Consider the following 15,156-nt stretch of genomic DNA (forward strand, 5'->3'; position numbering starts at 1 on the left):
GTAGAGTACACTTGCCCAAGGTACGCTGTAGTGAAACTGAACCTGAAACCATGTGATTCAGAAGTGAAATTCTTAGCCTCACTGCTACGTCTGTACTTATGTATTAAATTTTAAAAAGTGAGTGGGGGGGGGGATCCCCTATCGCAGAGCAAACACCTAATACTTCTGCAAAATTAAGGCCTATTCCCTCCAGTTTAACACGAAGGAGAAGACAAGAAACAATTGATACAGTTTTAAGTGAAAAATTGAAAAAACGAAAAAAAATCTCTCCCATCAGGGATTGAACTTAAGATGCTACTGTCACACAGACCAGCCTTAATGCAACTGTGTTAATAACAAAACCTAGCATAAACCCTCGCAACCACGAGTGACGCTGCTTGTATTTGTCACAAAATTAAAGTATTTATTCCTCATAATTGTAAAAAAAAAAAAATGTGTGGGAGATTGACAAAGGAATATTCTAGACAATTCACACTCACACACGTTCTCTTTATGACTTTTCTATTTTATAACTGCATTCTAGTCCTCATGTTTTGTTCTTTGTTCAAATTTACTGTTTTTTTTCTCTCACCAATGTATACATCTCTCTGTGATACACATTGGTAACACCTCTCTCTCTCCCTCTCTCTGTCCCTCCCTCTCTCTCTCTCTCTCTCTCTCTCTCTCTCTCTATCTCTCTATCTATCTATCTATCAACCTGTATATATATAAATGAAGGCGGTAAACTAGCAAAACTGTTAGCATTCTGTCCATCTTTGCATTCTGAGTTCAAATTCCACCAAAGTCGACATTGCCTGTCATTCTTTGCAGGGGGTGGGGGCCAATAAAATGAGTACCAGTCAAACCCTGGGGTCGATGTAATCAACTTACCCACCTTCCTTGAAATTGCTGGCCTTGTGCCAAAACATGAAACCAATATATTTACACACACACACACACACACACACACACACACACACACAAAAATATATTCAGTAGACTTCTGTGAAGTTTCTACCCATCAGATATCATTCGTAGGGAATCAGTCGAACTAAGAGTACAGTTCCTGTCAACCCATCTGACCCATGCAAGCATGGAAGATGGATGTTAAACGATGATGGTGGATTTTGCCATTGTTAAGCTGGTACTTGCAAAACTTAATATAAATTTTGAGGGAAGATTTGAAGGTAAAACCCTTTAAAAACTAGAAGTATGTGTTGTAAGCTCATGAGTGGTGTCAGGTGTGTTGCTATGGAAAGGGTTAATAATCCTTTCCAGTGGAGGGATGAGGGCTCAGATTTGTGGGGAGGGCAATAGTCGATTGCATCACCTCCCCCAGTGTTTCACTGGTACTTAATTAGTCGACCCTGAAGGGATGAAAAGCAAAGTGGACCTTAGTGGAATTTGAACTCAGAATATGAAGACAGACGAAATACTGCTAAGCATTTCGTCCAACATGCTAACAATTCTGCCAGTTTGCTGCCCTTAGGAAGGGTTAATAATAATAATAATAGTAATGGTTTCAAATTTTGCCACAAGGCCAGCAATTTTAGTGGGAGGGCATTCGTTGATTACATTGGCCCCTGTGCTCTACTAGTATTTCTTTTGTTGATCCCTAAAAAGAACTTGGTAGAATTTTGAGCTCAGAATGTTGTGTAAAACAACGAAAACAAAACAAAAAAAAGCTAGAAGAAATGTCGCTAAGCATTTTAACCGATGCACTAACAATTTTGCTGCTGATGATGATGATGATAATGGCTTCAAATTTTGGCACAAGGCCAGCAATTTCAAGGGTGGGGTAAGTCGATTGCATTGACCTCAGTGTGCAGCTGGTACTCAATTTTGTCGGCCCTGAAAGGCAAAGTCGACTTTGGCTAAATTTGAACTTAAAACATAGACATGGATGAGATGCTGCTTAGCAATTTACTCTGGATGCTAATGGTTCTGTTAGCTTGCCGCCTTAATGATGATGATGATGATTATGATGGCTTACATTGGCAAAATGCCCACAAATTTGAAAGGGAAAAGTTTAGCCGAAGACCTTCCCCAGCACATAACTGGTACTTTATTCTTTATCAACCATGGAACATTGAAATGCAAAGTTGTACCCATTCCTCCATCTCTGTGGGGTTCGACTCGAAATATTGGAAAATCTTCACCAAATACCATCCAGTTTTGGCGCTTGCTTCTTTCTGCCACACACCGATTCTCTTTTATTGTTGACGGTGATGGTGATGATGATGATGATGTTGCTAATCCAAAGAAACAAAATTTCCTGCATGTTTTCAATTCTCAAGTAAAGTTTTTTCAGAACAAATTAGGACCAGAGAATGCGGGAACCCTTGCGAAATCCTGTTAGAGGTAAGGGGCCAATACGTTCAACATTTGCTATCTGGGTGCTTAACTTTTAATTTTTTTTTTCTTCATCATTTAATTTCATTTCATTTCTCATCTAATATCAACAAAGTTATTATAATTAATATTATTATTATTATTATCATTATTATTAGTAGTAGTAGTTGTAGCATTATAAAAATATTAATAGCGTGAATACAAATAATAATAATATTAATAATATTAATAGTGCTAATAATAATAATAATAATAATAATGATGATGATAATAATAATAATAATAAATAATAAAATTTTCTTGTAAGGTCCTTTAGATGATATAAATAGGGAAATGTAGTGTGTCCCCCTCCTTATCTCTCTGGTTGCATGGGGATAATCTGTACTAATTTTGTTTAGCCCTGACCATTAATCCCTGCTCCACCTCCTCTCATTGGTTTGGTGTCTGTTTCAATTCTTGGTGTTGGTTACCCTACAACTGTAGGGGTTTCTTACCCGTTTGTTTATCAGCTCATGGCCCCTTCTCATAATCATGCGTAAAACTAGTTTTGAAAGGGATTTTCTGGATTTTGTGTAGCCTTTCTTTATTGTGAATGTATGTCTTTGTATATATGTGTATAAATATGTATCTACGTATATACTTATGCATATGTGTGTGTTTGTGTGTAAATGTATGTATACGTGTGTGTGTACATTCATACATACATATATATATATATATATATATATATATATATATATATATGTGTGTGTGTATGTGTGTATATATATATATGTGTGTATATATATATATATTAGATATGTGTATATGAAATATTTAATTCATACTCATTAGTCTGACAAAATACGTATTGTTTCACCTATGGGTGTTGGGGAACTACAAAACAATATTTATTGCGGCTAATTTATAAGATATGCCAAGGAGAGAAATAAAAAAATTATACATACATATAAATATGTGTGTGTGTGTGTGTATATATGTATGTGTATATATGTGTATATATATATATGTATGTGTATATATGTATATATATAAATGTATTTGTGTATATATATGTATGTGTATATATATGTGTATATATATATATATATATATATATATATATCTATATCTAGATAAACTTACTTGGACCCTCCATGTTTGTTTTCGTTCAATTTCCTTGTATGTCTCCACTGTCCTATTTTTGTTACCAACTCTGACCCTCCGCAAATCCCAAATTATATTTTGGGTCACAGGAGCAACTGCTTTCAAAGTCTTATATTGTCATTCAATGCTCAAAATAAGGAGTAGAAGGACAGCCGACAACTGATGAAGGGTCGTTCTTTATGTTACTTGTCTTGTTCTCCATTTGTTTGTCTCGTTGTTTGTGTACCCAACTTTATTTTCGTATTTCATGTTGTTTACGTTTTGTGACGTTCTGTACCTGTATATGCATATCTATATACATATGTATATATGTACATATATGTATGTTTATATGTATATATATATATATCATCATCGTTTAATGTCCGCTTTCCATGCTGGCATGGGTTGGATGGTTTGAACCAGGACTGGTGAGCCAGATGGCTGCACCAGGCTCCAATCTGATATATATATATATATATATATGTATATTTATATGTGTATGTATATGTGTATATTTATATGTGTATATACATACATGTATATATATATATATGTATGTATGTGTATATGTATGTATGTATGTGTATATGTATGTATATATATATAAGATACTGCAGCAGCCTCGGTTTCAGAGGACCTCAGCTCTTCAATGCCCTGCCAAAACATTTGAGAGACCTGCAAGACACGGATGTGGAGGTCTTCAAGACAAAACTCGACGCTTTCCTCTCCACCATACCAGACGAACCAATGGCTCGGAATGAGACACAGTTTAGGGCAGCGATGTCAAATTCTCTTATACACCAGATGTGCCATCAAAACTCTTGATTGGACTATATCAGGTGCAGGAGAAGAGCCATGCAAGGAACGTGAAGAGAGCAAAGCAAAAAGACAGAAAATCACGGTGGTGCTCCAGCATGACCACAGCCACTTGGCTGAAACCTATAAATAAATAAATATATATATATATATATATATATATATATATATATATATCAAAATAAATACAATGAAATTTATTGAAGATTATTGCTGTGAGGAATAAGAATCTAATCGAAAAGCAGAATGCTTAGCAGTGCTTCATGATGATCCTTAACATTCTGAGTTCAAATCCTTGTGGTGTCAATTTTGCTTCTCATCATCCTGGGGCTGACAACTTAAGAAAAGGTTTTGCGTGAAACTGCTTTTTGCCTTTTTGCTCTAAATTTGGGGTCGTTTGCCAATAATCTAAGAAATCATTTTATACAAGTCACACACAAACACACACCACTATCATCCTCATCATCATTCTCATTTAACGTCCGTTTTCTATGCTAGCATGGGTCGGACAGTTTGACAAGAGTTGGCATGGCAGAAGACTGCACCAGACTTCTCTGTCTGTTTTGGCAGGGTTTTTATGGCTGGATGCCCTTCCTAACACCAACCACCTTATGGAGTGGACCATATATATATATATATATATATATATATATATATATATATGTTGTGTACCCATATCCATTTTCATACACATATATTCTTTTAATTTTTTTACTTGTTTCAGTCATTTCACTGTAGCCATGCTGGAGCACCGCCTTTAGTCAAGCAAATCAACCCCAGGGCTTATTCTTTGTAAGCCTAGTACTTATTCTATTGGTCTCTTTAGCCGAACCGTTAAGTTATGGGAAAGAAACACATCAGCATCAGTTGTCAAGTGATGTTGGGGGACAAACATACACACACGCAAACATACACACATGCATATATATATACATATACACACACACACACATTGGGCTTCTTTCAGTTTCCATCTACCAAATCCACTCATAAGGGTTTGATTAGCCTGAACCTGGAACCATTTGGCTTTTGTGCATACATATTTTATTATTTTTCAAGAAGCTACAGAATTGACTCAGGAGATGATAGTTTTATGCATGTGACTTATTTAAAAATCTTTTAGTTTAGTTTGACGAGTGCCATGCATGAAATCTTCGGTTTATGAGTCAGTTCTGTAACTTTCTGTTGATTAAAAAAAAATGATTGAAAAAAAAAAATCAAAAATGATGCAAACATGTGTATGCATCATCATCATCACCATCACCATCTTCATCATCATTATATTCACCATCATTGTCATCATTTAATGTGTTCTTCTCCAGGTTTGCATGGGTTGTCTGGAATTTGTTGATGTAGATTTTCTACAGCTGGATGCTCTTCCTGTCAACAAACCTCACCTGATTCCAGGCAGGATGATATCCCCCTCCTTAGCCAGACATGTTTTTCATGGAAAACTGGAAATAAACAACATCGCTTGTATGACAGTAATGCTCATTTACAACTTTCACATAATGCCAAGACAAGGGTACTCACACACACACACACACACACACACACACACACTTTTATTTACTTGGTCGATAATATGATGTATTACTGTGCATCTGACTGACTGGGTCAGCATGGAACTTAAACCAACGAATGATGTTACTTACAGAAACATCACTATACTCCACATCATATATTGAGTACTTTCTCATCTTTAATATAAACAGTGTGTCTGTGCATGTGTATGTGTGTAGTTGAAGATGAATGAAGGTTATACAATATGTGTGCAGATTTTATGTCTTTGACTTGTTTTGGTGATTGGACTGTGGCCATGCTGGGGCACCACTTTCAAGAGTTTACTGAAGCGAATCTCCACTAGTATATGTATTTTTTAAAAGTTTGGTACTCGTTCTATCTTGTCTCTTTTGCTGAACTGTTAAGTTACAGGGATGTAAACAAACCAGCATCGATTGTCAAGCAATATGGTGGGGGGATAGACGAACACAAAGTCACACCGACCCACTCACATATGGATATATATGTATACATACACACACACATAATGGGCTTCTATACAGTTTCTGTTTAGTACATTCACTCACAAAGTATTGGTCTGTTTGAGGCCGTAGAAAACATTTGCTGAAGGTGCTGTGCCATGAGATTGAACCTGAAACCATGTACAATCTACAGGCACATTGGAGCCCAAAGCTGGGGACTGTCTGTAATTTGATGAAACAGTCCTGCATTCAGTGTCTGAGCATTTCTGACTTGGGTGAGGTACAGGCCAGCAGTTTTTGGGAAGCAGGCGAGTTGATTACATTGACTCCATTATTGACTTAGTACTTATTTTGTTGACCCCTAATAAGATGAAAGGCAAAGTTGTCCTTGGTGCTATTTGAACCCAGTTCATAAAGATCTTGGAGAATAATACTGCTAAGCATTTTATCTGACATGGTAATGGTTCTTTCAACTCCCAACCTTGGCCCGTTTATAACAATGCTTTGTATTATAGACATGAGGCCTGAAATTTAGGGGAGGTAGTACTTAATTTATTGACTCTGAAAGGATGAGGGGCCAAGCTGACCTCAGTGGCATTTGAACACAGAACGTAATAAAGACGGGTGAAAAGTCTCTAATCATCTTGTCTGGCTTCTAACGATTCCGCCATTTCACCCATTTTGTAAAAAATAACTAAAAAGTTATCAGAGAAAATAGAAAGAGACAAAAATAGATTTTTTTAAAAATGGTATTTAAGCATTTGTTCCAAATTTCTATCAGGATTCTCCAACTTCTGAGAAACTCTGTCTTTTAGGGATCCCCAAAAAATTTTTGTTCCTCATTTTTCTGGCCCTTCCCTGTTTATTTTATTATATTTATTAAGCAACAGTTACAAGTAGCTAAGTCGTTAATTAGCCCCTCCTCTTTCTATTCCTTTAATTAGGTGATGGTGTTTAGATTAATTAATTACAACATATAGCTTCTTTCTCTCTCTCTCTCTCTCTCTCTATGCTGGTGTTGGTGTTGTTTATGTTGATTGTGATGATACTTGTTGTTGTTTAATAACGACATGATCCTTGATTTGGCTGACCGATGGTCAAAGGCATTCCAGTTGTGACCATCACTTTCTTTATTTTTGGTAAACTAAAAAGATTGTTTTTCAGACATAGCATATCTAGGACTACATTATCCAATGTGTCCTTCTTTTAGTAAGATATTAGGGTGAAGATTGAGAAAGATTTGGTTACTATTTCTAGCAGATTGAGTGACCTCATAATCTGTTTGTCCATCTCCCTTTATTTTTCTGTCTTTCTCTCTGTGTGTCTGTCTCTTGTTCTTTATTTTTCTTTGTCTGTCTGTTTGTCTCTCTTTGTCAGTCTCTCTCTTACTTCCTCTCTTCTCTCTCCCTCTCTCCCAATGACACTCCTACTGAAGTCAGCAGTGTTAGGCACTGTTTTAATTAATATTTAACTTGATTGGAAAATATTTTACAGTTAATCAACTTTACCTGTATACTGGGGGTTGTTGTGGGGTGGGGGTTTAAAAGAAACCATGTTTAAATGTATTTTGTTTTATCCGTTCATATCCATTAGTCTCTCTCTCATTTGCTAATCTCTCTCTCTCGCCCTCCTTCTCGTGTATTTAATCTATCTTCTCTCTTGTACATTTTACTTTCTTTGTCATGTATTTGGCCCTTCCTCTATCCATTTATCTCTCTCTCTTTCTGTTCATCTCTCCTTCTTTCTCTGTCTCCCTCACACACACACACATCTTATATATATATATATATATATATATATATATGGACCTTAGAGTCAACCTAGCTAAAACCAAAATCCTAATAAGTAGGAAGGTAGATAAAACACAAACCCCTTCAGGTAGATGGCCCTGCTCAGTATGTAGAAAAGGAGTAGGTAGTAACTCTATAAGATGTACCCGGTGCAAGCTATGGACACATAAGAGGTGCAGCAACATCAAAGGCAGGTTAACTAGCAAGTTAGTTTTTGTTTGTGGCAGATGTTCAGGTGCAATAAAGACTGTAAACAAACAGGAAACAACTTCTATCTCATTCCAGGGTGAAAAACTAGAGGTAGTCGATAGCTTCCGCTATCTGGGTGACCAAGTTAGTAGTGGGGGTGGGTGCGCTGAAAGTGTAGCTGCTAGAATAAGAATAGCCTGGGCAAAGTTTAGAGAGCTCTTACCCCTGCTGGCGACAAAGGGACTCTCACTCAGAGTAAAAGGCAGACTGTATGACGCATGCGTACGAACAGCCATGCTACATGGCAGTGAAACATGGGCTGTAACTGCTGAGGACATACGTAAGCTCGCAAGGAATGAAGCCAGTATGCTCCGTTGGATGTGTAATGTCAATGTGAATACCCGTCAGAGTGTAAGTATCTTGAGAAAAAAGCTGAACATTAGAAGCATCAGTTGTGGTGTGCAAGAGAGACGATTGCGCTGGTATGGACATGTGGTGAGAATGGATGAGGATAGCTGCGTGGAAAAGTGCCACACCCTAACAGTTGAGGGAACCCGTGGAAGAGGTAGGCCTAGGAAGACCTGGGCTGAGGTGGTGAGGCAAGACCTTCGTACATTGGGCCTCACCGAGGCGATGACTACTGACCGAGACCTTTGGAAATGTGCTGTGCGTGAGAAGACCCGGCAAGCCAAATAAGATCGTTGCCAGTGCCCCTGGACTGGTTCTTGTGCGGGTGGCACATGAGATGCACCATTTTGAGCGTGGCCGTTGCCAGTACCGCCTGACTGGCTCCCGTAGGATTTTCGAGCGAGATCGTTGCCAGTGCCCCTGGACTGGCTTGTGCGGGTGGCACATAAAAGACACCATTTCGAGCGTGGCCGTTTTTGTGCGGGTGACACGTAAAAGCACCCACTACACTCTCTGAGTGGTTGGCGTTAGGAAGGGCATCCAGCTGTAGAAACTCTGCCAAATTAGACTGGAGCCTGGTGTTACCATCCGGTTTCACCAGTCCTCAGTCAAATCGTCCAACCCATGCTAGCATGGAAAGCGGACGTTGAACGATGATGATGATGATGATGATGATGATATATATATATATATATATATATATATGGTGACACGTAAAAGCACCCACTACACTCTCTGAGTGGTTGGCGTTAGGAAGGGCATCCAGCTGTAGAAACTCTGCCAAATCGGACTGGAGCCTGGTGTTGCCATCCGGTTTCACCAGTCCTCAGTCAAATCGTCCAACCCATGCTAGCATGGAAAGCGGACGTTAAACGATGATGATGATGATGATGATATATATGTATAATAATAATAATAATAATATTAGGGATAAAAATTCAAATTTACAGGTAAAAACTCAAATTCAATTTATTAAAATTAAATTAACTTTCACATTATAAAAAAAATATATATATAGTTTTAGGGAAAAGAACCAAGGTTCATGAACTCATCTATGAAAATCCACTATATATATATATACGTAGACACCAAAGTAAGCAGATAAATGTGAACACGGTTTTTGAAATATATATATATATATATATATATATATATATATATATAATGCTTCTGAGAGCTTCACATTCCCGTTAGTTGGACAGTTTAGATTGAAAACCTAAACAGTTCAGATTGAGAATTGGACAGCTTAGACTGAGAATCTAAGCTGTCTCACAAACAGGAACGTGAAACTCTGAGTAGCAGTTTTTTGTGAAAGTTTTGTGATGTCTTTGCAGCTTTAATAATGATAAAGCATATACATATATATATATATATATATATATATCTGTGAGAGTTAGAGGTTGGGAAGCCAACCAACCAAGGGATAGTACCTATCCAATATACTGCTGGTAGTGTACCCAATTATTAATACCCAAGTGCTGGTTATTGCGTGGCAATCTTGCAATTGAGTGTTATATATGGGCAGGGGTAAAAAGTGGTTTACCCTTAATTTATACTGCAAATAAGAAAATGGAGATGATACGAAAACGACATACATCAGCCGGTAGACATTCTAGCGTGTCAATTTATTCCAAAGTAATAGAATGTATTAGAAGAATACATACACATGTGATACCCATGTGTTACACACACGCATGTACTAATATTGGAGAAAAGTGCAAAAGATCGGGTTGTCAGTCGGTGGTAGTTCCTTACAGCCGTTTCTGCCCTGTATGTATATATATATATATATATATATATATATATATATACATACATATATATATATATATATCAGTTTCTCTCTTTCTCTCTCCTGCTCTCTTTCCCCTCTCTCTCCCTCTCCCTCCCCCTCTCTCTCTCCCGACTCTCCAATATTCATGTTCGTATTTCAGGTTTTTAAGTTTCCTGTTTTAACATTTAAAAAAAAAAAAATTACTTTTAGCGGATAACTTTACAGGTTGATGTTGTTGTTGTTGATGTATTCTGTTGTTGTTGTTGTTGTTGCTGATATATAATGCCATTGTTGTTATTAATATCATTAACACTATGCCATTGTTATTGTTGCTATTTTTATCATTATTATTATTATTATTATTATTATTATTATTATTATCATTATCCAACCCATGCCAGCATGAATGTTAAATAACGATGATAATAATATTGGCTTTTGTTTTTTTACTTTATTTTTTTTTGTCGAGTGATTTGTTTTTCTTTTTTGGAGTGTTTTTCTTGCCATATTTTATTTTATTTTATTTATATAATTTTTTTTGTGCTTAATGGTTGGATTGCTTCCATAATGCTTTATAACACTAATTGCTTTATTTCAATTATTATTATTATTTTTGTTTTTGTTATGGATCACTTGAATGCTATTCCTATGGATTGCTTCTGTGCTTTTTTTTTTATCATTCTTGATGGATGTCATCTCTGTTGCATTCATAATGGATGGCTTCTGTTTTTTATTTTTTTTAAATTTTATTTCAACAGGATTACTCTAGTAAACTCTTAGTTTAATGTCAATATATTTAATGTAGAGAACATGGAAAGAAAAATAAATAAAATAAAGTGAAATAAAAATAATCATGTAAGGAACGAAAAAAAAAAAGAAAATCAGTAAGAAATATTTAGTCATTTAATTGGCAAGTATGGGTGACAACTCTGCGTGTGTTTTAGTCTTATTACCAGCTGACCTTTTCAGCAAACCATATGTTTCACGCTATACCAGTGGTTCTCAAAGTGGATTGGTATTGCTCTGCTGGGGGCAGTGGAAGGTTCCAAGGGGCATTGAAGAAAAGGGGGTGATAATGGGGTAGTGATTCGTGTAAAAAGTGGGGTGATAAGTGAGGCAATAATGAGCCTCATGTAAAAACAAGATAATGGATTCATTAGGTTAAATTTTATTTGTTAAATACAGTTGCTTTGAATTTGCTTCAGAAAGGGGTCTATGTTTGTGATGGTTAGTTTAGAAGCGTATACTAGGAATGTGGTCTGGGTGTCAGAGGGGCAGAAGCCCAAAAAAGTTTGGGAACCACTGCTCTACACTGCACTTGTCAAAGTTGTGATGAGACTATCACAAAGGAAACGTATAAGAATTGTTTTAGACTCAGGGATACCATCTGCATTGGAAGCGATACTTAAATTAGCATTAACATGTTTCATGTAGTGTACATTAAGAAAACCTACTTAGAAGTATTTGTATGTGAGATTTCTATATAGTTTGGGTTGTTTTGTAAGGAACTCCTCTCATACAGATTGCTTTTAAAATGAACTGCTTTGAAAATGGATTGCTGTGTAAAGGGTTATACATGTTCTGATGGGACACCTTCTAACAAATTGCTTTTCTTATGGATCACTTAGCAAGTTGCTCTCTCTCTCTCTCTCTCTCTCTCTCTCTCTCTCTCTCTCTCTCTCTCTCCGTATATATTGGCTGAAATGCACAAAAATTAGAAAGCATTTATAAACGAATGTATATCATGTAAAAAGCACCTGTGCTGGTGCCACGTAAAAAGCACTCTGTACACCCTGTGAAGTGGTTGGCACTAGGAAAGGGCATCCAGCTGTAGAAACCATTCCTGGTGCAACTCCTCAGCCGGCCAGCCCCTGTCAAACCATCAAACCCATGCCAGCATGGAAAAACAGACATTAAATGAAGATGATGATGACAATGATATTATTTTATAATACATACTTATATATAGCTACAAACACACACACACACACAAATTCTAATCTGTATATATATAAAACATTATGTGTGTGTGTGTGTGTGTGTGTATATATATATATATATATATATATATATATATACACACACATACACACACACACATACATACATATATATAATATTTATAGCCCCTGTCTACCAAACTCTCTCTCACGCGGCAGTGGCCTGCCTGGGGCCATAGCAGAAGTCACTTGACTAAAATGCCATGCTGTGGGACTGAACCTGAAACTGTTTGGTTGCAAAGTGAATTTCTTTGTTACACAGCCATCTGCACATATAATATAATACACACACACACACACACACGATTTATTCCCATGTGCACATGTGTCAGTATTCCCATGTGTCAGTATTCCCATGTGTAAGTATTCCCATGTGCACATGTGTCAGTATTCACATTGTTTTTGCTCTCGGAAGTTTATACTGACTTCATTCTATCGTTTGTGCCATTTGCTTTGCCACTTTTTGGAAACATTGGAACATTGCTTCTAGAATCTACCATTCTGCTATGGTTATTATTCTCAATTTTTTTTCCCTATATAAGTTGTAAGATCTTTCAGCTCCATGCAAATATAGACCCATTTAGGCTCAGTACATATCTACTGATGGTGGTGATGGTGGTGGCTTATACACAGCAAACACACTAACATAAATCCAACCTTGCTATGTGAAGTAGGTCCTTATTCAAATTCCGCTAAATTTATTAAAGAATTCTATCCTCAAACACTGACTTTTATTTACTAAATGACAGAAAAACAAGGACTCATCTTGTGAGGAACAACAACCAAAATGAAATAACATCAATTGAATTATCAATTTATTTCATGTTTACATTTATTTTGTTTTCTATTTTAAATTATCTATTTATTGGTTTATTTCAAAATATCTTAGAAATTGCTTGGTGCTTTAAGCTAGCTATGGCAGAGGTAATTTTAATATTTTGATATTTTACCTTTTTTTTTAAAACCAAAAGAATTTGTTGTTGTTGTTATCATTTTTAGAATGATTTAAAAGTGGAAATATTAAGAATGTGGGGATGGCCTGTGGCTAATTGGATGCTGTGGCTAATTGGATGCTGTGTCAGTTGTCATCAGAGGATAAGATTTATTTCCTAAAGAGAAACTGTTGCAACACCTGAAATGGTTGGACATTAAGATGAGTGCTCCAGGAAGCTTCTCTTCTTGGAACATAGTCTTGAAAGGGTTTTTTTCTTCCCTGTTTGATGCTGTTCGTTAACATGAAGGAAAGGAAAATACACACAACACACACATGCGCGCGTGTGTGTGTATTCATAAATAGTTGTTTTACTTGTTTTAGTCACTGGATTGTGGCCATGCTGGAGCACTGCCCTTGAACTTATACTATCCCCCCCCCCCAAAGTCTGGTAGTTTTCTGTCAGTTTCTTTTGTGGAACTGCTATGTCACTAGGATGTAAACAAACCAACATTGGTTGTCAGGGTGGTGATGGGGACAAGCACACCCACACACACACGCTTAAACACAGCAGGCTTCAACACAGCATCCTGTCTGCAAAATTAGCTTGCAAGGCATTGGGCTGGGCAATAACAGAAGACTGTCACCCAAGGTACCACACTGTGGGGATGAACCTGAAGCCATTTGACTGCAAAGTGATCCCCCCCCCCCACACTTCACCCCAAATGTAATTCTTCAGAATTACTTAAGCAGCATTCTTTTACGTTAAAGATTTTGATTAAGTCTTTGATGTCATTCCACTGTTAAGCTTGTTTAAAGCGTAACACAGAAAAAAAAAACAAAAAAAACACCTCATGACAAACATAATAAAAATAACAACTATCATAATAATAAAAATATTTCTTTAATTGAGAAATTGGTAATTTTTTGAAGAAAAAAAAGAATATATAATAATAATAATAATAATAATAATAATAATAATGTAATACAAAATATAAATGATGTAATAAATAAATAATAATAATAATAGTAATAATAATAATAATGGTAATTTATGCTCATTTGCGGTTCCAGATAACTGTATATTTAGGAAGACGATTGAACTATCTTTGACGATGGCATGTTTCTGTAATCCTACATGTCTCTTTGACAATGGCATGTTTTTGTAATCCTACATGTCTCTCCATTATCTCTCTCTGACCGTATAATCTCTCTATATCTTTCTGTCTATCTATCTTTCACTTTATTACTTTGCATGGCATTGTTCGACGTCTAGATGTGGCCAAGGTCACAGATAACGAGGAATGGTTGGAAAAGCAAGGTTAGTCTTGATATATCTCTCTCTATATATATATGACATTTCTCTGTTCAACTAACACTAACAGTATTATTTTTATTATTATTATTATTATTAACATACTAATTCTTTCTGCTATAGGCACAAGGCCTGAGACTTGGGGTGGGGACGAGGGCTAGCTGAATAAGTCGATTTCATCCCACGGTGTTTGACTGGTTCTGATTTTATAAGACGAAGGGCAAAGTTGGCCTCAATTGAATCTGAAGTTGCAGTGTAAAACTGGAAGGAATCCTAGAAAGTTACTATTTTAAAATCTTACAATGACAGATATTCAGCAACAATACTTTGGAGTAAAGATTGTTTGCCAACATAACATGGCAGTCCTGGTTTAGGAGTAATGTTGCTATCATTTAACCCCAGGAGACATTGTCTCCAGCTGGCTGTATGACATGATCTGTGTCCTTATATTTTCAAACAAGGGAATCTAGCACCCCCACTCAGCTCAAA

General features: G+C 36.4%; 1 protein-coding gene across 40 annotated transcripts in view; it reads left to right on the top strand.

Moving 5' to 3' along the window:
* Positions 1-15,156, top strand: part of LOC106868309 (uncharacterized) — a 311,641-nt gene that overhangs the window by 207,259 nt on the left and 89,226 nt on the right. For 26 of the 40 annotated variants that reach the window (XM_089358046.1, XM_089358048.1, XM_089358049.1 and 23 more), the window contains one exon: positions 14,629-14,673. The exons of the other annotated variants lie outside the window; for them this stretch is intronic. In XM_089358046.1, the coding sequence (XP_089214172.1) occupies positions 14,629-14,673 (45 nt within the window). The remainder of the gene's footprint in view (positions 1-14,628; positions 14,674-15,156) is intronic. 40 annotated transcript variants of the gene reach the window in all.

Source organism: Octopus bimaculoides, chromosome 9 (genome assembly GCF_046866305.1).
Source record: "Octopus bimaculoides isolate indiv1 chromosome 9, ASM4686630v1, whole genome shotgun sequence".
Lineage (NCBI taxonomy): Eukaryota > Metazoa > Mollusca > Cephalopoda > Octopoda > Octopodidae > Octopus > Octopus bimaculoides.